The sequence below is a fragment of the Plodia interpunctella genome, chromosome 8 (genome assembly GCF_027563975.2).
Source record: "Plodia interpunctella isolate USDA-ARS_2022_Savannah chromosome 8, ilPloInte3.2, whole genome shotgun sequence".
Classification (NCBI taxonomy): Eukaryota; Metazoa; Arthropoda; class Insecta; order Lepidoptera; family Pyralidae; genus Plodia; species Plodia interpunctella.
The window spans coordinates 10,952,057-10,977,630 of record NC_071301.1 but is presented as its reverse complement, the minus strand read 5'-3'; the positions used below and the strand labels follow the sequence as shown (position 1 = coordinate 10,977,630).

Genomic DNA, 25,574 nt, shown 5'->3' with positions numbered 1-25,574 from the left:
GGAAAATTGTATAATTTAAAATAAGTCTTTTGAATACAGTATCACCGAAATTTACTTTCTATACATTAGGCGGTGTCAGTAAATTATAATACCGCTCCAGCAACGTGGGCCGACCCTAGATAGGTCTCGTCATAAATCTAGATTTTTAAACACGTACGATTTTTAGCTACGTTACGACAGCAAACTATAATTATATTATACTTTCTAGTGTCTCCTATTAAGTACCTATTTCTCATTGCAAATTACCGTGTGCAAGTATTCACATGCCATGCCAATGCAATCATTACTCAAAGTCAAATGCTTTGATTGACTGTGGGCAAACAATGCAAGTTTTGAGTTTTGACAGTGAAGCAGCCTTGACCCACTGGCTTTCTATCACTTCTAGCTGCCTGAGGCAAGGTTGGTGGCAGGCTGCTGGCTATTGCTCCGTAGGAGCCGTGGGGCGCCGCAGTGGTGTAGGGACCGGCAACGCGCCTGCCCACACCTGGAAACACAACTATCCTAGACTGTCCTCTATCACTTTGGGGAATTCCACAGGAAAAATCGTAATTTCAAATTATCATAAGAGTGATTACTAAAACCTGCTCGGCGCCCACTAGCTATATAACGTCAACGGACGGACACATTACTTAATCTGCAGATGAACCCGAATGGTAAATTGTGTGCGTCAGATGCGGGTCGACGACATTCCTGAAACGTATCGTCCCGCTAGTTTTTGGACAAACGGTTAATACATTCCTTTTTACTATATTTCTCATAAATACTAGATATCCATAAAACTAAATTCAGTGATAAGTATTTGTTATAGACCTCGTGACGTGAGAATCCCATTGTGAGCCCTTGGTGAATCCAATTTGTTGCGGTGGGCAGTCCTTCCAGTCAAGCGCATCGCGCTAACTGGGGCAAAGATCGGAGCGGTGCAGTAATACATGACAATCTGGCAAAGGTTGAGGGTGTAACTTCAGAACAGTGAGACAACATGATAGAAGATAAAAAGGAAGCTGGTCGGGGCGGGAAGGCGCGTGACGTGACGTTGGCATGTGGCGTGGATGCGGATGGAGTCCTGGGACAGTTGGGGCAGGCCGGGAAGTTCCACCTTCGCACGTACGTGATGGTCGCGCTGGTAGCGTTCCAAGTCGGCCTGCTGCATACCACGTACATCTTCTTGGCCGCGGATATACCATACCGGTGAGTATGAACTTTCCTCTGAATCCTTAGTATTGTTGCTAGACGTTTATTATGTTACTAGCTTTTGCCCGTGGCTTCGCACGCGTGAATTTCAGTTCTTACAAGGAATCGAAGTAAAATTTAAATTATTTTATCGCGTACCTATTCTAAGACTGGTAAAATTTATTTATTATTATGATTCAAATTCGTATTTATTGTCATCTTTAGGTTAATTCCCCGTTTCCTGCTACGATTTTCGCTACGTGTCTCGTTCCGAAACATGTCTTGTCCCGTTTCCTGCAAATTGTCCCATGTCGTTTCCGGCAACGTGCCCCGTACTTCCCGGAACGCGTGCCGAACATTTCATGGACCTCTTCAAAAATAATATAGTTTCGCATAAATCTCCACCCCCACATAGTTCCCCTAGAGATGCAAATTCCAAAATCTAGGTATATTTTACTAAATATATATAGATTGCCAACTACAAATTTAAATAAACAATTTCAAGCGTCTCACTTCAAAAATGACGAAGTTTCATAGAAACTTGCAACCCCTATTCCACTCCTATAGGGATGTTATTTTCAAAATGTAATTAATGCGTTACTATTTTCTACCAATTACAAATTTAAATAAAAAATGTAATGTGCCTTACTTTAAAAATGACGATGTTTCATACAAACTTACAACCCATATATTATCACCCCTATAGGGATATCATTTTCAAAATCGAATTAATACATTATAATTTTTTACCAACTACAAATTTAAATCAAAAATTTCATATATCTCACTTCAAAAATGACGAAGTTTCATACAAACTGGCAACCCCCATTTCACCCCCTTAGGGATGGAATTTCGAAATATCCTTTCTTAGCGGTCGTCTCCTAGACACAATTTACCTTCCTGCCAATTTCATCTTCATGGGCTCAGTAGTTTTAGAGATTTCGTGATACGTGTTTTTCGCTTTTATATATATAGACAAGTCCAACAACTATTTTCGCAATATGTATAAAAAATATAGAATGCACGTCTTTGGAACGAGTTATTATTATTTTTTTGTTATTTATAAATGAAAATAAAACATTAACAAATAGAAAGTAGGGTAATATTTAATTTTATTGAATATGCCTTATATTTGACCAATAAGTATTTTTACGAATAGTACCTATTTGTTACACCTTGCGGGCTAGACAGAGTCCTCAACTTGTATCATTATTACATACGGTTCCAATTAATAATGTAATTGCGTTTCAAAAATTACCGAATTGATTACCGAAGCATAGCTGCTTCGGCGTTTAAAAAGTTTTTATCTGTGACAATTTTAATTCGTACAAATCAGACATATCAAAATTAAAAAGACTATGATATGTTCAATTGATCAAATCATCAACAAGTCCGCCCGAGCGTGTGCCAGTCAGCATGTAAACATCATCAATGTATGACAAACATATTGATGTATATGTTGTTAACGTGTGAGGCTGACCGCCGCTGACGTCTTGAGTCAATTCGCATGGTTTGTTTTCACAACATTTCCATTTATAGGGACGTAAGTAAACATTACAACTAGTCTTCGAGACCCAGCTTCTGAATAAGTTTCTTTTCGTTTTCTTGAAAATTAGAAAAAAAATGAACAAAAAAGAGTCGGTCACATGCATTACTACTAAAATTCAAAATTCTTCATTCAACTTCGAATGAATATGCTGCGCTTTCTTTGGTATTCGGCGAGGATTTACCACCGACTTCCAAACCGCAGGTGTACAAGAAGAGTGCAAACAACTTATAGTGAACTTAATGTGCAATAGGAATGTCATTGTCTTTCAATACTTTCAAGCGTCCCATTGCCGTAATATGCTAAAACTCTGGTTGAATATCACCGAACTTCGATGTGCGCTCGCACCGAGCTTCGGACGGCGACCTTCGCGGCCTTGTTTTCACCAATGACTTGACCATTATCACTGTAGACATACTTTATGTACATAAGTAGTGTAAATAACATGACAAGTTATGTTTCCAACTTTACTGATTCACACTTTACTGTTTATTTTCTGCATGAAATGTTAATTACTTATGTAGTTTTAGACTCGTATTTCGAATTTAGGTAACTTATTATTTTAATAAGAGTTCAGTTATTACAGAAAATCAAAGAAGAGAAAATAGATTCTATCGAAGAATTATTGAGTAAAACTATAATGTCTATAAAATTATAAAGAAAATAAAAGTGCAGAGCAATGACATATTGTACCGACTATAATTTTGTTTTGGCATTTTAATATGCAATCAGTTCTTGAAATATTGTTAGCCTTGCCTTGGTCCGGTCAGCTGCTCGACTGTTATACCTACGATTAATACACGTCTTAACAAACCGTTATTGACAATGTCACTTACGTTTGATCAGTTGATAAGTTAATATTTTTTCCTTGCGCGGAACGAAATTAAATTATATGTCAGTAGGAAACAATTTTTTATTTTCTGCAGATGTCATACATTTTTAATATATGCGTTTAAAAATATTTTCAATTATATAAATTTACTAATTCATATAAATTTAATGGTCTGAGATACGCACGTTGGTCTTGTCATCGTTATGTATGAGGGCGTTAGCCTTCGATGAGTCAATTTATTCGCTGGCACCCACCTTTAAAAGTTATCCTACGCAAAATAATTACTCTTGCTTTCAAATGACTCTTAATAGTGCTTCTTTTAGCAGATGTACTGACACCATGAAATGAACTGTCATTCGTACGTCAACAAGCCCTAATTACTGCATTAGGGCTTGCTGACGTACGATAATTATGGTGTTATACCTGATAACATGTCATCAGTTTCACTTCGTTTACAACCATGGAATTAGTAGGTACTCCGTACAACGAAGTACTTACTAAATCCATGTTTACAACATTACATGTTAAGTGTTATGTAGGTACCTGTATAAGGTATGTGTAAGGGTAGAGTGTGTACAAAATGATAACAAGACAAGGATGTGCCCCTACATTTTATTTTGCGGTTATCGAGAAAATATTTGTGCAAATATTTGGATTGGTTTTAACATTGAGTTCCAAGATCGTAGTTAAGAATATCAGTGCTAATTTCCATAAGGATAAACTTAGCGCGTTTCGTATTTGTTTGTTTCATGAGCAAAAACGAGACGCTAAAATGATTTATTTATTATCCTCATTAAAACATGTAATTTTTTTAATGTTTCGTATACGAGGGCACGGAGGCTGACCTCTACTAAAATCTGCACATTTGTCCAATTTTTTATTGGTTTTATAAAAAATATCACAACGTTTCCTGTTAGGACGAAGTAATGGACCGATGTTTCAACTTATGCACAGCTGTAATGAAAGGCGGCGGCGTAATTTTTTGGAAAGGAAAGCCATTACGTTATCGCTGCGTTATTGCAACTTTTGTTGGTGAAGTGTCAATAAGGCGCCTCTTGGTGAACGCCGGCGACAGACAGATTGACACATGGACGGTAGGAAAGTAGTAAGAAAAACGAATTAGGTGTATGAAACTCAGTGTCAATAAAATTATAGGCGAAAACATTACCTATTTTACGGTTTATTTAAAATCCTGAAACCTTGCAAGAATATTGGTATAGGCAGGTCACATATGCTATTTACAAGGTTGTTGCTTCTAGTATAATATAATAAAAATAGGTCAACATTTCACTGACCTGTGGGTCATTCATCTCGCTTTTTTTTGATAGGTTTCGATCTTGAATTTTTATTGATCTCAATCATCAACATCTTGAGACTCTCGAATTGTGAAATACAACTTTGAGCAAAAGGGTAAATTCGTCTCAAGAAGGTCAGGGTCATTAAGTAATTCTTCTATTTTAGGAGTTGGTGATGTAACGCGTACGCTGTGTCGTATCCATTTCTACTTCGTAAGATTATAATTACAGATACGGTGACGATTTGAAATATTTAAACAAAGAAAAGACGGAATTCGTTCGTTAGGATGTTTAGAAACGCAAGGCGCGTGCGGTGCGCACGCGCCACTTTCCGCAATAAACTTTCCGCTGCCAGGAACTACATGTTCCTGGCAGCGCGTCGTGTAGGTGAAGCACTCGTTAGGTCGCCGGGTCGTGATGCAGTGGGATGGGACCGTGCGACCAGTCGCAAGCTGCGGGCTGCCGGTAACCCGCGCCTCTAACGCAAAAACAAACAAACAACGACCATTCGGGCGGTTATCTTAATATTCTTATTTCTACTGGAGAAAAGTCATTTAATATAATATTATCCATCGTATGTTCACTGACAGTTGATCTTTTAAAAAAGTAGAAACCGTATGTTGTGCTCGCTGTGTTTTCAATTTCCAAAATTTCAATGAGTGTCATAGACACGTATGAACTACGTGTCTAAAAATATTTCGTAAATCAACTGATTTTGGAAAAAATATCTAGATTTTGATTATATGTATATATGATATAGTCCTAAAAGATGGGAAAACCCGTGGAATTTTCCGAGAAACCGGATCGAGTGGAAGCGACGGCGGCGGGTTTCGACACGGAGCGGCTGATGAAGGAGCTGGGCCAGGGCAAGCCGTTCCACCTGATGAACTACGCGCTGCTCACGCTCACAGTGTACACGGCCGCGATATACGGGATCAACTACGTGTTTTTGGCCGCAGATGTGGATTACCGGTAATTCTTTAAGAAATAATACATGTATTTCGTCTCTATTCCATTCGAGTAAAAAAGGGTTATGGTTGCTAACGAATTTATGTTAAATTGAAGTGAAAGCAAATTTTATTAAAAGTTACTTTACAAAATAAGAGTAATATCTTGAAGCGGTTGCTGATTGTTTTAATTTCATTAAAATCTCAATTGGCAATAACTGCCATTTTTATATTACATTCATTGCAAATCATTATATTTATTTGATTTAAAAGCCCATTGTGTATTTAATGTATTTGTATACTTAATTGTAATTAGTTATAAATATTACTTTAGTAATTACCTAAGTAGAATATTTGTTGTACTCACGATTAAGAAAGATCGTGATTCGATTTACGGTAGACCGAGCTCTCTGAAGTAGTTCGCTTCCGCTTCCTCTCTGCAAATGAAGACATTGCCATCAATACTTTAATTGGCCTCCAAATGTACATCTATGCCTCCAAAATGAGCGAAATGGCGGGATTTGCTGAGATCGTCGCCGTCTCCTCCAGATATCCGCTCGTGTTAGGAAAGCGTTCTACATTCTTAGCTTGGGGTTATTTTGAGTAAGGTTATTGTGTTTATGAATAATTTTGAAATAAGGATATTTCTAAATGTACTAATTTAGTTTTATAACTTTCGATAGATGAGATGTTATGTTAATTCAATTATTAATGAAGCATCTTGCATGTCTATCTAAATTATTGGTAGCCTTTCAGTTCCCGCGCGGCCCGATCTATTGGATCCTATTGTTGTTCAATTGTTTTTATTATATCCAGGTTCGAAGGGCTTAAATAGTATGTTTAACTATACATTTGATTCCATTCATTGCAAACAAACTTTTAATTTTTCCTGTTGAATTATTCACCATTAAAATGGTATTATAAATGTAATCGGATTTATTGTCTACTAATACCAAACTAATTTTGTATAAATGCAGATGTAATACGTCATAATCTCCATTAATAATGTGGATTGATCCTCACTGATAGATGGTCAGTTATGTTACTTCAACTAATAAGTCAAAGCAAACTCCAGCAATAAAAGTTAACACTGGTGTCAGATTTTATTCAAATCGCCTGAAGGCATCTGACATAACTTTTACGACTACCTACTGCGTCCAGTGACAAGTACACACTAGTGAACTTAAACTGTCAACCAAGCAAAAGAATCACGAATGCCTAAGAAATGAGATGTCGCATCGAGTATTCGTTTGTGATTTCGTTTTATGTTTTGTTTCTGCAGATTCTCGAACGTCGTGCGCGCGCATTTAGTTTACAACTGCGTGCGCACTGTCAACCGCCTGACCTGTGGCAACTTTGTCATTGATTATTCGTAAATCCTAAATGTTAGTGTGTCAATATTTGGCAATTTTAATAATTTTTACGATCGTATTATTTGGGCCGCGACTGATCGCCGCGGTGTTAGTTTATTCGCTGCTGTTGTAAAAACTCCCGCGTAGTTTATATTTATTTGAATTTAAAAAGTTAGTGATGGGTAAAGGGCAAGCTAGGCAGGCAGCAGGCGCGGTGGACACGGAGCGGGTGATGAGCGAGCTGGGCGGCGGCGCGCGCTGGCACCGTTTCCAGCTGCTGGTGTACGCGCTGGCGGGGCTGGCGCCCTGGACGGCGGCGCTCTACAGCACGAACTACGTGTTCCTGGCTGCCGACGTGCCCTACAGGTGCACACGTACACATTTGAAAAGTCCAATCATTTTGAATTGAAAAGTTCTTCAGTGTGAAAATTCAAGTAAAATGATTACATTTTTAAAATATGTTTTTCGAACTCTATATTTTGAATGAACAGTAACCCTGTGAGTAGGTAGCACTCCCCATAGTTCCTTCATCTTATTTCTACTCTACACCCACTCTACGTAGCGTTAGTACAGACGAATGCTGAGATAATTAAAACAATGCCGGTAAATAAATAATATTGCTATATATTAAAAACAAGAAAACCTTGTTCATAACATTGTAATCTTTTTTACCCTTATCTCAGTGTCAAATGCTTTTGTTTTTTCCATATTAAATGAAATGACACTCCGCAAACCCTGTAATGATATATTACTATTTTTATACTGTCTCATTCTTTGGAATTTTTTTAATTACATTTTGTGTAAAGTAAGTATATTATCTACTTAGTAGTTGTTCCCCGTTGTTCCGCCCGCGGCAATGCAATGCGGCCCGGTGCATTTGTCATATAAACTTTCAAGTCACCCTTTTATGGTCTAAGGAATAAAAATTTGGCTTACGCTTACGTTTCAATTCGGTCCTCTCTGACCTGCGCGCATTTCCGGTTTCCTTCGGGGTCATGACGCTGCTAAGCTCGGGGTCCAAGTTAAACCATTTATACGTCACTTGCTCACAAATAATCATATTTCACGTTTAAACTAAGATGTGAAAGTACGTGACTGAAGTCGAACGAAAAATATGGACGGAAATATTGTATGAAAATTCATTGTTCCCTTGAGAAGACGTGTAATCCGGCTGAAATAAATATGAATCTAGCTACATACGAACGTCATTCAGTAAATCTAAAAACCATTAATCGTGTTATATATATATATATATATATATATATATATATATATATATATAACACAGCTATATATCCTCGTATATAGCGATGACAATGCTAAAAAAATTTTTAAGTTTTTTTTTAAAGAGAACTCATAATCGTTGCTGGCTTCCATCGCCGGTCACTTTTACATATTGTTTTTAATTTCTCACAAATTAAGACTGGCCAGTCTGAAATGCTGTTCTTTTTTGGACAAAAATATGTGCGAATGAATGTGTTGCGCATTAGGAAATTGTTGAATTAGTTTCTTTCAAATTTATAACAATCTTTTGATATTTGATGATAATGTCGTTGTCTAGTGACAGTATTGAAAATATTTTAACGCCACTAAAGCGCGCAAGCAAAAATCTTCTTATTTCATTATCCTAGTAGGCAGATGTCGTATAAAACATGTATGCTCGGGCTTAACATGTCACCCTCGTCGAAACCCGTTACGTTCTTGCCTTGGTGAACAATGTACGATACACACAGTTCCTGAAACATGGCTGAGCCATAAAAATAAATTTAAATGTTTAAAAAACTGCAGTTCGTTAAATAAGATATATGTATATACGTAACACAAAATAACAAACCATTGATACGAATTTCATTTGTAGATATTGGTTTGTTTCATTTTAAACAATTGATGACATTGACATTAAAAAGAAAATGTTGTATGCAGATAAAACGTATACCTAATAAAGAATACACCAGTTATATCTGTTCCGATTACTTCTGATTTAAACTCGATTTTACTAAAAAGTCAATATATTTGTTCCTATTATTTAAGACATTTATACACATTAAACCTATTCTAAGTCTGCTGTGACCGCTCTCTGGTGGTACTGGTGAAGCACTTGATTTTACATTTCATAACAATTGCGGTAGCAGCAAAAATACATCAAATGAAGTCCCCAAAACTGCTTTTGTAATTTTTTGTCACTTCCCATTGAGTGACATTTTAGTAGACTCATCATGACAAAAATCGTCATTGTTTGTCGCAAAACACCAAGTCGAAATAAATGTCCTGAACATCATTTACAGAATTTGAGGTATTCGTTTTTTATGGCTTCATTATTACATATTGCTTTATAATGAATGCTAATTGCTAATCTCTGACAGATAAGATGGCCAACGTATGTCGTTTTGAGTTTTCGCATAGGTTATTTTGTTCAATTGTGGATTCTTCTCACTTGTGACTAATATCTAATTCTCTGACCTGATCCGTATGACCTCAAATACATACGTAAAAGCACTATCTTTGGTATAATTTTTGCTAGATATATCTTACCCTTTGGGACTATGATCGTACAGATGGTCAAGCCCTGTATTTCTTGGTCGGTTCAGCGCTGGATTGCTAAGCGGTCTGCCATTGTATTCGGAGGAAGTCTTCGTTTGCATATCTGCATTGCAGCTAGGTGGAATATCAAGCAAGACTACCACGTACAATTACGTATACGATTTACGTACTTTATAAAATAAAATATCTTTATACAGCAATAGTGTCCACCTTTAACATGTTGTTTTATTTTTAAATATTTTAGTGCGGTTTGCCAGTCAGCATATTTTTTTATCGGAAGCAAGTTAAATAGGATGAAATTGACCACAACTTGATCCGTGCATTTTATGATATGCGATATTGGAAATTGTTCCTTTTGGATGCAAATACTACGGCTAAAACAATAATACTTTAGGTACAATGAATTCGTTTACTACAAATGTAGACACACGTTCTCCAGACTCCACCATTGTGTGGCGTATAATTAGCTCGGAAGTCGTAGATAAGCGACATGCACTCTTATCTAGATGCAGTAACTGCCGTAGTACCTCTTTGTTGCACGCGAACTGTTTTTATTCGCTTGATTATCACGTTGGCCACGTGCTGCACCGCAGGTGTACGACAGATACACATTGTATTCTTATAGTACTAAAGTTTATATCATTGTTAAGCTCTCTAGTACCACTGGAGTGGAATTTATACAAAAATATGTCAGATGCCTGTAGGTGGCTTGAATTTATTCTGACACAAGAAGTGTTCGTAATATGTTCAAAGATGGATCATTCCCAGACGAAATAGGTCACAGCGCATGTAGGGGCAATAATCGAATAACTGTTGGGCTTGACAAAAATATATTAGACTATATTCGGCCTCTAATCTATTCGGACGAACGCCGAATAAATATGGCGTTGGAGCACTAAGCATACTTGAAGATTTTTTCGCAAAAAAATCTCAACAAATGATTCGTTGACATTGTACTCGACATTGCTATGCGAAACAATTAAATGTTGTCAAAAAACTAATAACAAAAGAATGTTGCGTTATTTAGCAATGGTCAGCGACTGTGAATCAAACAACAAGATTGATAATCGCAAAGATCTCACAATCGAGATTCCGCCTTATGTGTCGAGGGATCACTGTTCCATTTTGCTTTGAAATTTTAATTTATCAATACAGTACTTACATTACAATTATTCGTCGGTAATAATATTAGCACCTATATACATAAAAATACATATATTCAAAGATTAGTTCATCTATCTTTGATATGTATATATACTTGCTTAATAATGTATATAATAGCATAATTGAAGTAAATTAACCGCAGTAACATATTGGTACTCGTATGTAGATTTGCTAAATAAATACAAAGTTGAAATTTCAACGAAAATATCACCGTACTGGTGATATATACTACTTCGATTGCATCTCTAACAAATCATGATGTGTTCACGTTTATTATTATTATTATTACGAGCCGGTAAGTGTCCCACTGCTGCCTCGCTTCATTCTTTGATACGGTCTTGTGCAGTTTGGGAGATATTTATCCAAATCATTAAATCATAGGCTAATGATTTGGAAATAAACTATAACTCATTAACGAATGTGTTTGCCACGACAATGTTGATTTATTCATCATTATACTAGTCAAATAAAATCTGTGGGATCTGTGTCAACATGCACTCAGTATTTGTTGAATGTGAAATCCCAGAAATTGGTTATTCATTTTGTTGTTTTTTTATAATTTTTTATTTGCAAGCATTGCATGCAAGCGCTTGCTAGGAAATGATAATTATTTTAAATTGTGAATACTGCTCAGATTATGGTCATAAAGGTAAGGCTTTACTCATATAGGTTCATATAATAATCATACAAGTCAAGATTATTTTTCAAATGTATCTATTTGATATACAAATGAGGATTAAGATCGTGTTCCCATTGCTCAGTTGCGCTGCGACGTCGTCCGTCACGTTGATATTCGTCGACGGATCAATGCAAAAGAATGTAGAAATTGTATGAAGTTTTGACGTACATCAATCAACGCACGGGATTGTCAAACCCTATAGAGAAAACAACGGAGCACGACGTACTCTGTCGTCGAATCGGAACACGGCGCTCTTAGCAAGAAGAATGTTACAGATCAGTTAACACAAAATAGGGAGAAGTGGAGGACGTGCTGCACCGAACCCGGGTAAATTGGGATAAGGGTAGGCGGATGATGACGATGACAGACGAATGCCTGGATAAGGCTGAGCGGAGGCCTGTTAAGTTATACAACATTTTATGTTGTGAGAACTTTGTACCTATTATTGTATTAAACAAGAATGTTGCTCTTTATATATATGTAACATTAATATATGTAATTGCAGATGCGTGGTGCCAGAGTGCGAGTCTGCGAACAGTACACAATACCACCCGGCGTGGCTGGATGGTGCGCTGCCGGCCGCGGGCCGCCAGCAGCGCTGCTCCAGGCGGGAGCCGCTGGACCTGGCCGGCGGCTGCCGCGAGGGCACGACCTTCACGGAGGACCTCCAGCCTTGTGACCAGTGGCTCTATGCTTCTTGGGATACCATTGTGGCTGAGGTGAGGCTGTAACGTCATTACTATTACTGCTGTCGGATTTTATTCAAATTGTCTGTTTGCTATTCCGAAATAAAAAGTAAAATTTCCAGATTGCCAATGATTTGATTTTTGTTGATTGTTCAAATTGTTGGTCTATATTAAATAAAAACTAACGTGTAGTGGTAATGAAAATAATTATATTGAACTTCCAAAACCTTATTCGTACTTCTTATAACTTCTATCCTAACTCTCAATATGTGAAAAAATATTAAAACTAAGAACACATTATAATTTATTCTTTTATCAGTGGCCAGTGTACTAACATAAAACCTGGACATTGAGGATGAGTACGTTCATACGTTAGCAAGTAGAAACAAAAACAATCCGCCAGTGTCAGTATGCAGTGCATGTATCTGTACGATGTTTTCCTCCACACCGGAAGCAAGTGGTGGTATAGGAAATCCACCACACATATATGAGTCAGAAGGCTGTTGAACAGTTGTTTAAGTAAACATAACCTCACATGACAGCATTAGGATTCGAACCTGGGATAATTAGTTTTTCGGTAGGTATTACATTTTCCGATCTAATTGTCTAAATTCTAATGTCATTACCATAGATAAAAGAAATATATGTCATATTTATTTTATCTATGGTAATGACACACCATCTGTGAATATGGTTTGAATTTGAATCCTTACCTTCCGGATATTCTTACGACAGATATTTGGTCTATTTAGAATCATATAAATAGACGTACGTTTGTGTATAGAGGTACAATATACAGGGTGTATCAAATACCCCGTGCACACGTATACGAAACAGGGTGATAGGGTACCTTAGGTACCTTGATACTTATGCGAAGTTTCCAGTAAATATCAACACTTCCAAAAAGGGGGATAAAAAATAACTATGAAAATGTACCTAATCTTGACATGTAAACAAACACCGCACAACAATATTGACGTCAATTTCCTTTTGCACTACACACACAGACAAAATGATATTCCACCTTCTTGATGCTACTATAGACGCCTAGTATCTACAATTAACAGCCGATTTAATAATTATTATCATAATATTGACGACCTCGGTGGCGCAGTGGTAAAGTGCTTGCCTCTGAACCGAGAGGTCCCGGGTTCGATCCCCGGTCGGGTCATGATGATGTCGGGTATTTTCTGTTTATCTATATATGTATTTGTTATAAAATATAGTATCGTTGAGTTAGTACCCCATAACACAAGTCTAGAACTTGCTTTGGGGCTAGCTCAATCTGTGTGATTTGTCCTAATATATTATTGCAAATTTAGAAATGTTCATATTTATTTAAAACTTCGCATAGAGGATCTAGCGAATAATAAAACAACGTTGTATTATTTGTACGAGTACAAATAATACAACCAGTATTATTTGTACTCGTGCGCTATCCTGTGTGGGCGTTTATTGGTTTCTTTGCCTTGACATCGTAAATACTATCCTTGCTCTTTATTGGTAACATTTTTTCTATTAGATACAAAGATGTCGTGTTGTGATATAGTTAAGTATTTTCTGATATTTATGTTATGCTATGAAGAAATAAGTGAGAACATTTGTCATTTCTTTCTAGTAGGTATGTGCTAATAACTTTCATTAGTTAGAATAAATTAAGCAAATATACTTGTTAGAGCTATGTAGTCGGCGATTAGTAAAATTAACACGTCTGGAAGAGAGTCGACCACAGCTCGCGTCACCTTCGTCAGGAACTTTCCTCTTTAATTAACTTCGTTATCAGTATCGTATGCTGCTAGTTTTCTAGAGACATTATAGTCGCGCCTTGTTCAGTAAATTAGGCCTCCTTATCTTGCAATGAGTGAAATGTTGTGTATTTAATTTATTTGCATGACCCAATCAACAGGTAATTAATTCATCGCATGCATCGGTAATTTATTTTTCTGACCTAGAAATTGGAATACATATTTAGTAGCATTTTCCATTACTTCAACTTTCTTCAAATAATATATTTACCAAAAGTTTACATGTCTGCTCTGCTAAGGTACTGGTTACAACTGGTCTGTAAGGTACTGGTTACAACTGGTACATTCATTTTTCTCGATGTTTCTTACATCAATTTACATTGACACTATTTCCATAGCCCTTTCCCTATTAGAACTAGGATCTGATATATGATATCTTCACTCCGCTCACTTAAAACTGAGTAAATGTACCTACCTGTCGTTTTCAATAATAAACCCTTCCGTACCCAGAATTTATGCCACTTGGACCTTGACAAAGGAATTGCCAGCCAATTGGGTGCAGTAGCCTTCGAAATCGTCTTCATCAGCCAATTGAAAGAATTACGCGACTCCACTCGTAAACCTGACCGCGAACCGTCAGGCTTAATCTTTCATTACACAACTGATAAGAAACTACTGCTGGACTTGTATTACATCAACAGCTCAGATTTAGGTACAATATACAGCTAAATCACAAGTTTAGTTCTGACCGAGGGCCTGATTTATCAATTGAAGTTCCCTCGCCCTCATTTCATACATTTTATGAACTTTTAAAATATTTTCAGCTTTCACAGAATATTATTTATCGTATCGATCCACTGAATATTTTCGATTGATTGAAACATTCGAAAAAAAAACTTGATGAAATTAACGAAATGAACTTCGATTGCATGAGAACCTGGTTTCAATATTTGGTACAACCCAATGTTCTTACCTTATATATGGTTCCATGGATTTAAAGTTCAAACAAGCAAACTTTCTTCTAAGATTCTGGCCTGCAAGTGACCGGAGACAGTGTTGTGGCAAAATGAGCTTCTAAATAGGTACTGATTTTCATCTTGACTTCATGTTTACTGAGATGTTGTAGGTAATACAGATGGGACAATAGAATCACATGCCCTAGCTATCACGAGTTTGCAAATCTGAGATTCGAATCATAGACTTAGTGGAGGTCATTCTACTGGTGCTGGTGCGAGGTCACCTTTTTATGGAGTCGCTTCTTATGTAGTAGCAGGTTAACGGGTTTGATAAAAACTTTAGTCCAGTCCACCGCAATTAAAGTTACCTTCATCAGCTCGATTCTCATTATTTTGTTTAGTTAATTGTGTTTAATAAATAATCTATATTGTTTTCTACCAGCAATCGATCACGATCATAACATTTTTTATATACTATTAGTACTATATTATTTGGTAATATTTAAAAAAAAATGTAAGAAACATAATGGTCTTTCTAAATAAATTAATTGAATTTGAACTACTGCTGCTGAACGCCTGCTGTACCGTGACTGTACCTCTCGTATCAACCAATTCACATGTACAGAGTTTAAAAAGTTCTCCATAAAAATATATTGAAGTTGAAGTATCACAAATATTTTAAAAGTCTGACTACTTAAATCAATCAATGAGAAAAATTCAAATGGTAATGCTTATATGATTTTGGTTGGATTTGGATCGTGCCTTGTGATGTCACTAAGCGCGCTATATCATTTGCCGCAATCGCACCGCATGGCCGCGCAATCTAATGATTTACAATCACACTATATTGTGTGCTGCACACCCAGATGATTACACAGACTGATGTAACGAAACCTGGCAGATGCTATAAAAGATAAGAATATTGACGACGAACATTAAATATAGGACGCATCAATTAAAGTTATGCGCTTCAGTATTGTTGTTTTATATTATTTATAGACAACAAAGTGCTTGAACCTTTTTAGGTACTCTCTCACAGGTTATTCTCCTCTACATTAATATTCGATAGATATTCGTAGAATAAAATGGTGTTTTGTTAAAGTCATTGCAGTTTATTACACTACACAAGCTTAAGATAGTTTCCTGAGTCATGTCAAAGATGAGTCTCTGCAAAAGTGCTTAAAAGAACGAATTTTATTAAAATTCGTTCTTTTATTTCAATAAGCACTAAGTTCTTTTATTTCAATAAGCTGATACTATGTAGAGATTGCCACCCTAATGATTTTATTTCCCTGTTCCAGTTCAACCTGGCGTGCCAGGAGTGGAAGCGCACGCTGGTGGGCACCATCCACAACGTGGGCATGCTGGTGTCGCTGCCCATCCTCGGATATATCTCAGATCGGTAAATTATTTTCTTTGGAACAAACGAAATGTTAATAGAGAGTCCTTTGACTTTCATCTTTCTTAACTAAACGATACTACACGCCTGCTGATCGAGCTAGTGCTTATGTAAGATTAAATAAATACAATCTTAGATTAGAAGATTCCAAAAGTATCTCCATCCGTAAATGGGGTTAATCACCGTTTTTTCTCAAAATTTTTGAATGATAAGTTTTTATTTTAAATGCGTGTAAAATTTGCTACGTTAGCTGTTTTATCTCTCATTTAAAAAGCATATGGAATTGTATTTATATTCGACTTTGTATGGTTGACGTCAGCTGGGGCCGCAAACGTGCGCTGATCCTCAGTTGCACGTTGGTCGGTGCCATCGGCTCGCTGAAGGCTTTTTCTGTCTCCTACGAGATGTACGTCGTAATCGAGTTCCTGGAGACTGTCGCTGGTGCCAGTGCCTTTCCCGCCGCATATATCCTCAGTAAGTGTCCACTTTTATTAAAAAATTGGAATCAGTAGGAAAATGAGCCAGGTATCAATGGATAGAAGACAAGAAACTCAATGGTTGAGAGCTCGATTAACTGTTAAATAGCTAATTAGAGCTAGCTTCGAAAAAAAGAAAATTCTTTACTAAAATGTCTAATTTTGCTTTAAAAATCGGAACCAATTTAATTTAATTTTTCAGCGATTGAACTCCTGGGCCAAGACAAACGCGTGCTGACGACGGCTTTCCTCGGTATTATGTTGGTGCTAGGTGGTCTCAGTTTCGCTCTCCTCGCCAAAACTTTCCACTACTGGCGAACTTTCATCATAGTGGTGTACCCACCATCGTTGCTATTTATATCTTACGTGTATTTACTGCCCGAGAGTATTCGCTGGCTGCTTTCGAAGGGACGCAAACAAGAAGCAGTTGAGATAATAATGAGGGCGGCGAAGATGAATAAAGTCACCTTGTCTGATGAAACGATGAAACAGTTGACGGAGGAAAAGCCAAAAGAACAGAAGAAAGAAGATAAAGAAGAAGAGAGTGGTCTGTGGATGCAGGTAATATAGCGTCTGAAATAAATCTGCTACACAAACTTAAAATTTCCAAAAATATATGATAACGAAATTTTTGTGCAGGTGTTGCGTTCACCGATCATCATGACCCGCCTGGCAATCTGCTCTTGGTGGTGGATCACCTGTACGTTCGTGTTCTACGGCTTGGCCATCAACAGTGTCTCATTGGCGGGGGACAAATACACCAACTATATGTTGGTGGTAAGCGTGGAGGTTATCGCGGTGGTCACCAACGCGTTGGTGCTCGACAGGGTTGGGAGAAAGAGGACCTTGCTGGTGGCATACACTGTCTGTGGATTGTCGTGTGTGGCAATCGCCTTTGTTCCTAAAAGTGAGTCTTATTTCATTCATAATTGTGAAATTGTTATATATGGATTCACTGTCTTACTTAAAACTCAGATCAAAATTAATAATAGTCACAAAAAGCTCACGACTGGGCAGTGGGTATAGCGCCTTCTAATCTTGGAATTTTATGATGGTTAATACTCTTTATTGAAAAACTAAAAGTATTAGGTGCTTTTGTGTGAAATTGGCATCTTTCCCATGAATCGACCGGCTTAATGAAATTAAATATGAAGTAAAAAATAAAACATTTTATATGACATTCCAGCGATGCCGTGGTTAGCGACTCTGCTATACTTGATGGGCAAGATCGCCATCACGCAGGCGTTCAGCGGCATCTACATGTACACGTCGGAGCTGTTCCCGACGCACGCGCGCCACTCACTGCTGGGCTTCTGTTCCATGGTCGGCAGGATCGGCTCCATCGTCGCTCCGCAGATGCCGTTGCTGGTACGTACTACAAATGGGACTCGAAAAACCTTCAAAAGGCGATAAACTTTTTTTAGACAGTTCAATACCTGAATACGAAATTATGACGCCTTATGAGTTGTGCCAAGAGTTGTGACGCTACTTTTATCTGGATACTGGGACAGCTGTTGGAATCGAGATTCAGATATATGAATTGGATTCAGGTTTATAGGTGAGTATGTGATGCTAAGGATAAATTGATCTTATGAGCTAGACGCTAGAGAACCATCCTCATTGCTTGAGCTCTGGATGACATTTGAGCAAGATGATTGTCATTGCATCCATATTTATTATCTTGAGTACAGCTATAAACATTATTAAAATAGTGATCTGTATTCGCAGTTATACCTGCACAGTTCGCGAAGCAGAACGATCAATATGTTCATAATATTAAATGAATAACTTGTCTACAGGCAATATACATAGAATGGCTGCCATCAGTCCTGTTCGGAGCGACAGCGTTGGTTGCCGGCGGCCTCATGCTGACCACTCCAGAGACTCTCAACACCAGGCTCCCCGACACCATCCAGGAGGCCGAACAGATCCGGAAACAGCCGAAAACAAACGACATCCAGATGAACAACGCTGCTAGCTAACCGACAATTGTGCATGCTTTGGACTGGCTACGGATAAGACCAGCTTATCCACTTGTATATTAACAGTCCGTATAGTGATCTTTAGAAACACATAAACACATCTATGTGCTATAGAAGTTCATTTTGATTCAGAAGATGCCAAGTTGATCATTATGGATTTGTTGTATAACGGTTGTAGGAGAGTAATGTTGCGTCATTACGACAATTGGGGTTATATGAGCATAGAATTAATGTAGGTGCAGGCGGGGCCGATATACCTGACCCACCTACTAAAGTTAGTTAAATAGTGGGTTAAGTTGATCTGTCCCCTGTACTTTAGATTAGGTGCTACATGAAGTGCTTATATTTTAAGTAATAAGTACTAAGTAAGTTACTTCATGTTAATCGTGATATTTATAATGTCAACGTAAGGACAATTGTTACAAAAGTAAGTTAAGCATCTTTTATAAGTAATTTAGTGAAAAAGTCTTCCTCCTTAATATGTTTTACAGGTTTATACATACATAAAATGACAGAAAACATAATATAATAAAATAAGAACAATATTTTCTTACATTTGAAGTAAAAAGTTTAAAATTATTTCTTACTATTATTTTATATAATTTTTTATGTATATTTAAGAATTGTCATTATCTATTTAAATTTTGATGTTAAAATATTGATTTTGTCGTTAAGAGATATAAAAGTTATGATTTACTATTTTAATGTCGTCTTGTTGTGCATGGATGTTAGGTATTAGTTCTAAATTAACTGTGATACACATACAAACTTAGTCCGTTAAAATATATTATTTGCCTTTCGATTGAAAATTTCAACTTTTATATTTACTAAACGAAAGTCTGGTACACGCTGACTCGATTTATTTATACAGTTGTCAAAATAATCATTCATCTTGAATCAACCTTGAACATATTTACTGACTTATTTTATTGAATCTATGAATCTAATTGACTTTCATATTCAATGTCAGTATGTAAGCGATATTGAATCGATATTAAGTAATTATATTTTTAATTTGTGGTTGTTCTGCTCTTTATTTAATTGCATGTTTTAAAAAATTCTAGCAACCTATATGCTGATAATGCGGTGAGGACGAAAGAAAGTTTTACAACTTTTAATAGAGTTTTTGTTGTCTTGACTTTGATATTGTATGTACTGTACACAAGTCAAAAATTTTCTGAAATCAAATTGTGTGTTTTATTAAGTATTTAAAGTGACCACTTTTTAATATTTTTTTATCAAGTAAGTAAATGTTTCCTTTTTTCCTACATACTTACTTATTAGAGTTCCACATTTTATACGGTTCAATATTGTTTAAGTACCAACTAAGGCAGTCATTGAATGCAGCCAAGGTCTGGATACTTTCTTCAGCCCAATTAATTGTAGTCTTCTTTGCCGAGATCACTACCATGTTTGGTCAGCAACATTTCACTAGACTTGACAGATCTAGAACTTAGGTAGGTTTATTAAACTTGAAAAAATAATGAAAATCATCTTATTACATAATATTACAATATATTATGTGTTTTCGTGTGCAACTTTGAGTGTTTGCTTGGAATTCTCTGAGTCTATATTTTTGTTCTGCCTGTGAAGACTTAATTGCTTTTTCTTTACACTATGCTTGTCTTTTAGCTAAATCTAAATAAATATATTTACGTGTGGACATAATCCGGAATATATATCTATATATATAAATTAGTGAATAATGTAAAAACCTTAATTATACGTCATTAGTTCATACTCGTCGATTCTACCATTCGGTGTCCGGCCCGCGCGTGATCCGTGTTAGACGACGCCACGACGGTATTTTAGGCGCCATGTGAGGTCCTTGTATTTTGAGTAACATTTCCTTCCTGATAATATTGATATTTATAATATGAATGTAGACAAATACTATATTCGTATCTTTGTTCGTTGAGTCTACAATTATAATTGCAACAGTTATTAGGTAATAAAATTATTTATTATTAAAATGAGTAGTTTATGAGTAACAAAATCAATCATCCATCTTGCGCTTGGCGATGTTCTCGGCCTCCTCCATGGTGTCTGGCAGCTTGGTGTGCAGAGTCTCCGGCGTGGTGAAGATCAGCGCCCCGGACGCCAGCGCGAAGCTGCCAAACAGCACCTGCGGCAGCGGCTCCCACACCTCTTGAGCCTGTCGTAGGTTTTGTCATCATTATTGAAAATGTTTATGAAAATACAGGTCAGTCACGTATGATTCTTTCTCTTTCTTTCTCATCTTCGCATGTTCTCAGTTATTCGGCTGTGAAACCCCGGTCTTTGCATCACAGCCCCAAATGCATCCTGGAACATGTAGAGATGAGAGAGAGAGAAATAAAAATAAACATACCAAAGCCGGAGTTAGCGGTGCAGTGATGGAGCCGAGTCGTCCCACCATAGAGGCGAAGGCAAACAGGCTGTGGCGGTACTTGGTGGGGAACAGCTCCGACGTGTACACGTACACGGACGTCATCACTATAGCGATGCTGTACTTGCCCACTAGGTAGATTGCCATCGCTATGCCTTCGTTGCCTGTAATAATAAGTAAGTAAGTAAGAGCTAAGGTAGTGAGTGGATTAATGAAGAAAATATGCGGATAAATGAAATAATTTTTATTTATAAACTTCAACTTGATTTCTAAAACAAATACAAATTAATCGATAAAATTTAACATAAAAAGCTGCGCCCCGGGAATCGCTCCCCTGAGAATTTCGAGTACAAAAAGTACCCTATGTGTTATTCTATATTATTTTCTACCCGTGTACCAAATTTCATAACAATCGGTCCTGTAGATAATGCGTGAAGAGGTAACAAACAAATATACTTACTTTCGCATTATATTAGGTGGGATAAGAAGGTAAGATACCTACATAGATCAATCTTTTAATATCTATATCAATCTACAGATGTAAATGTGAAAATTGTTGAAAACACCAAACTGAAGGTAACAAAGATAAATTAAAAGTAAAATATACCTGCGGGCATAAAAGCGAATATAAATTGACAGGCGGCGCACAGCCAATATGCAGTAATGAGCACAGGTTTCCTGCCGATGCGGTCCAGCAGCAATATAGCGGTCCAGAACCCAGGGATCTCGATAGCCGCCACGTAAACGTAGTTCAGGTAACTATTCCCTGATAAATTCACTGCATTTATATTCATGCCGTAGTAGACTAGAGTATTCGTGATCCACCAGATCGGAGCCACACAGCATCGCATTAGAATAACGCGGGATCTGAATACAAGCAGCGGCAGCCACGGCTCTTTTGGTTTTTTGATCAATTTCTCAGCTTCCGCGGTTGAGCGCAAGAGTTCCAAAGATTTGTCAGACAATTGCATTTTGTTCGCTTTTGCCACCTTTTTCAAAATTGCTTCTGATTCTTCATAGCGGCCCTTGCTCATAAGCCAACGTACAGATTCAGAAAGGATCCAGAAGTATGTGACTACGAAAAGTTGGGGAATGTAGAGCACCTGCGTGAGGGGACGCCATGCTGGCACACCCCAAGCTATGAAGCCCAGTATCACTTGTCCCACAGCAAACATAGTTGATATTGTGGCTCCCGCCATAACACGATATTTGGGACCAACCAGTTCGGTAACTGAAAGCAAACATTCAAATTATTATAACTATGTCAATGACTCTTATTTTTTAGAATTTTGATAGCGTTTAGAGCAGAGTAATATTAAAAGTCAGTCGTGATAAAAATGATCAAAATTTGTAGATGTTTACCTAAAATATGACAAGAGGAGAACGCCCCCGCCCCAACGGTAGACTCGATGACCTCGAGCGCGAGGAACCACTCGTAAGAGTTGACGAAGGAGCGCACGAGGCCAATCCAGCCGGTGTTGAAGGCGTTGATGGTGAGCGCCACGCGGCGGCCCCAGCGGTCGGAGATGAAGCCCGTGATGGGCAGCACGAGCAGCGTGCCGATCGTGCGGATCGAACCGATCTGCGAGCGCCGCCACTCGTCGCACGCCATGTCGAACTGGACAAACACATTTTATATACAACTAGCTATTCTAAGCGGCTCTTGTGGAAATTTCGCTATTATGAATATCACACAGAGATAGGTTTTCGAATCAGACATTCAGTCAAATTTGTGCAGATTGAGTATGTCTTAAACTAGGCCCAGAAAATCTAAAATATTATAATCTGTATATGAACGATTTCCTAACTTAGGTAGCTATTTACATAGTAAACTAGACGAGAATGACTTACATCATAAACAACACTTAGACTGTTCTCATAGACATGCCCATCGCAGTCGACCTCCGTGGAGCGGTCAAACCAGTCGGCAGGACAGGTGTCGTTGCTGGGCAGCTGCGGCAGCTGGTCCGGGAAGCGGGAGCAGGCCTCGAACGAGTCCGCGCTGGTGCCGTTGATAGCGTTGAGCACCCAGGCCGGCCGGAACTCGGGCATAGGGACCTCGCTCGCGGACCCGTCGCACTGCTCGATGCGGCATCTGTTTGAGGTCATTACATAGAACAAAAAAATATTAACATTTATAAATTAAACCTAACAGACACTTTTTCACGTCAAATTTTAAATCATATTTTATTGCACTGCTGAGAAGAATTGAGGAAAATTGTCGTTCCACCGCTGCAAGTCGTTTTTTTTGCTGGATTAAAGTGGGCGAGACCTACGAAACTTATGAGTCCTAGTGGGAAGTGTCTGACAAAGCTTAAACGCTAATAAACTATTCCTACTTCCGCTCCGTCTAATTACTAAAAAATTGTCCGCTATCATTTCGATCGAAGCTCACAACTAAATTTCAATCAGTATTATTTATGATGAAAAAAATCTTACCATTTTTGATGAAAACAACAAACTACTTTGAGAGAACAAAGACCTCGATAAGATTATTTTGGTAATCATTTAATATTTTATTGTTGTAGGAACATAAATTTATTAAAATTGTCATTATCTCTTAATCAACACGTGTTTATACTCATTTATCAAACAATTTAGGGCAAAATATACATAAGTATTTTAGTCTATAACACTGGGTATATACATCTGGTTTTACTTTATAAACTATTCAAAATATAGTCCTTTATAAACTATTAAAATAAATAAATAAATAAATAAATATATTAGGACAAATCACACATATTGAGCTAGCCCCAAAGTAAGTTCGAGACTTGTGTTATGGGATACTAACTCAACGATACTATATTTTATAAATAGATACATATATAAATAAACATCCAAGACCCGGGCCAATCAGAAAAAGATCATTTTCCATCATGACCCGACCGGGGATCGAACCCGGGACCTCTCGGTTCAGTGGCAAGAACTTTACCACTGCGCCACCGAGGTCGTCAAAATTTACAACATTTACATTACATTACATTACATTATTTAATTAAAAATTTACAACAAAGCAATATGACATGGACTTGACCGAGATACTTTCGGTTTTTTTTTCAAATCGAGTTTTATTTCAAATCATTTTCATAATATAAATGTTACAGATAGAAATAATAATAAAGTAATAGATTTTCAAAAAGCATCTTAGTAATAAAGTTAAATTACTATTTCAAAAGAGTAAACCTCACCTAGTAGGAATTCTGGCAGTGGTGAAGATGTACTCTCCAGAAGCGAATGCGGAGAATATGACCGGCAACGCAGCCAGCGCCAGCGTGACGAGCTGGTAGCGCCCGAACTGGCCCACCTCATCTTTCAAGATGGCGTCCAGGTCTATTGCAGGAGATTTAGACTCGCCTTTCTCGGCCTTCGTGTCTGCCATGTCTGCAGAATGACAATTTTATCTTGGTTACAGTATTGTGATTTTTTGTATTTGTCTTATGGTACAGCAAAACTCCGACTACATCTGGATTTAGCCGGCTAGACCTAGGTATGCGGTCTCAGTTGGCTACCTAGCTGTAGCAAGCTGAGAGCTGTAGCTTCTTATGTTCGGCTAGACCCAGGTTTAGCCTTTATCAAAGGATACGTGATGATATCCGACTAGAGCCGGATATAAGTCAGCTACACGTTGAAGTGAAATGTTGCCGAGGGTAAAATGTTGATGTTTGCTTGTCTGTCTGTAATCAAATCTTGCAATTCTCCTTCTTCCAGTTGTCCCACAGAGTTCCTCATGATACACCACGGATCGGATTCCAACGAGGGAACTCTACAACGGTTTACAGCACGGACATGGGTTTTTGTCAGGATTTAAAATTATACAAGATCCCTCCGACGACAATAAAAGCTTGTGGCAAAAATGACATATTTATAAAAAAAACTTGCTTATAAATAAAATTTAAAATATGTTAAAGAACAAGTTACTAACTTTTTCTACGAGGGTGCTCCGATTTCTAACCTTTTTTAAGTATATAAAAACAAATTAGGTAGTTTTAAAAACACTCCAAGTTTTCAATACTTGGTGCTAATGATCCATCACTTTCTTCTGATTTTGACGACCTCGAGCCACTGCGGCCTACAAAGACAAATGTCCTGCAACTGAGGAAGGCAAATACATGTGCGTATGTTAATACGATCTTCATTCCTTGCTTTATCGATTAGATATTGCTATCTCTTAAATAATGTATTCAAAAGTGTAATCAGCTTATGACGATGTAAGATCCAGTCGATGTTGTACTTACCTAGTTACCTATGTCCATTGGAATTTTGGCTTTTGGCCGAGATTGCGCCTCCATGCGATACAAGTTTATTTGTTAGACAAATTAAAAACCCCCACTTTCAATATTCATTTCGCTACAACTTTTGAACGTCTGAACCGATTTCGATCATACATATCTAAGAACCATCGCATAAAAATTAGCTATCAAATAAAACATACC

The 25,574-nt window shown here is 37.4% G+C and overlaps 2 protein-coding genes across 4 annotated transcripts; one reads left to right on the top strand and one right to left on the bottom strand.

Annotated features, from left to right (window-relative positions):
* The first annotated feature begins 754 nt into the window (after positions 1–754).
* LOC128671756 (organic cation transporter protein-like) lies at positions 755–19,795 on the top strand. Of its 3 annotated transcripts, none has more exons than XM_053748496.2 (8): positions 755–1,188; positions 12,032–12,245; positions 16,215–16,315; positions 16,632–16,786; positions 16,991–17,349; positions 17,428–17,695; positions 17,975–18,156; positions 18,588–19,795. In XM_053748496.2, the coding sequence occupies exons 1-8, from the start codon at positions 980–982 to the stop codon at positions 18,768–18,770; spliced, it is 1,671 nt and encodes a 556-aa protein (XP_053604471.1). In that variant the 5' UTR covers positions 755–979; the 3' UTR covers positions 18,771–19,795. The 3 variants fall into 3 exon arrangements, with proteins under 3 accessions (XP_053604471.1, XP_053604472.1, XP_053604473.1); XM_053748497.1 differs by lacking the exon at positions 755–1,188 and adding an exon at positions 5,237–5,815; XM_053748498.2 differs by lacking the exon at positions 755–1,188 and adding an exon at positions 7,083–7,508.
* Positions 19,796–20,624: 829 nt separating this feature from the next.
* Positions 20,625–25,256, bottom strand: LOC128671757 (organic cation transporter protein-like). The gene is made up of 7 exons (XM_053748499.1): positions 25,064–25,256; positions 24,330–24,522; positions 22,990–23,233; positions 22,501–22,756; positions 21,746–22,369; positions 21,121–21,302; positions 20,625–20,925 (listed from the first exon to the last, which is right to left on the bottom strand). Exons 2-7 carry the CDS (start codon positions 24,518–24,520, stop codon positions 20,767–20,769), a joined length of 1,656 nt encoding a protein of 551 aa, XP_053604474.1. The 5' UTR covers positions 24,521–24,522; positions 25,064–25,256; the 3' UTR covers positions 20,625–20,766.
* Positions 25,257–25,574: the final 318 nt, after the last annotated feature.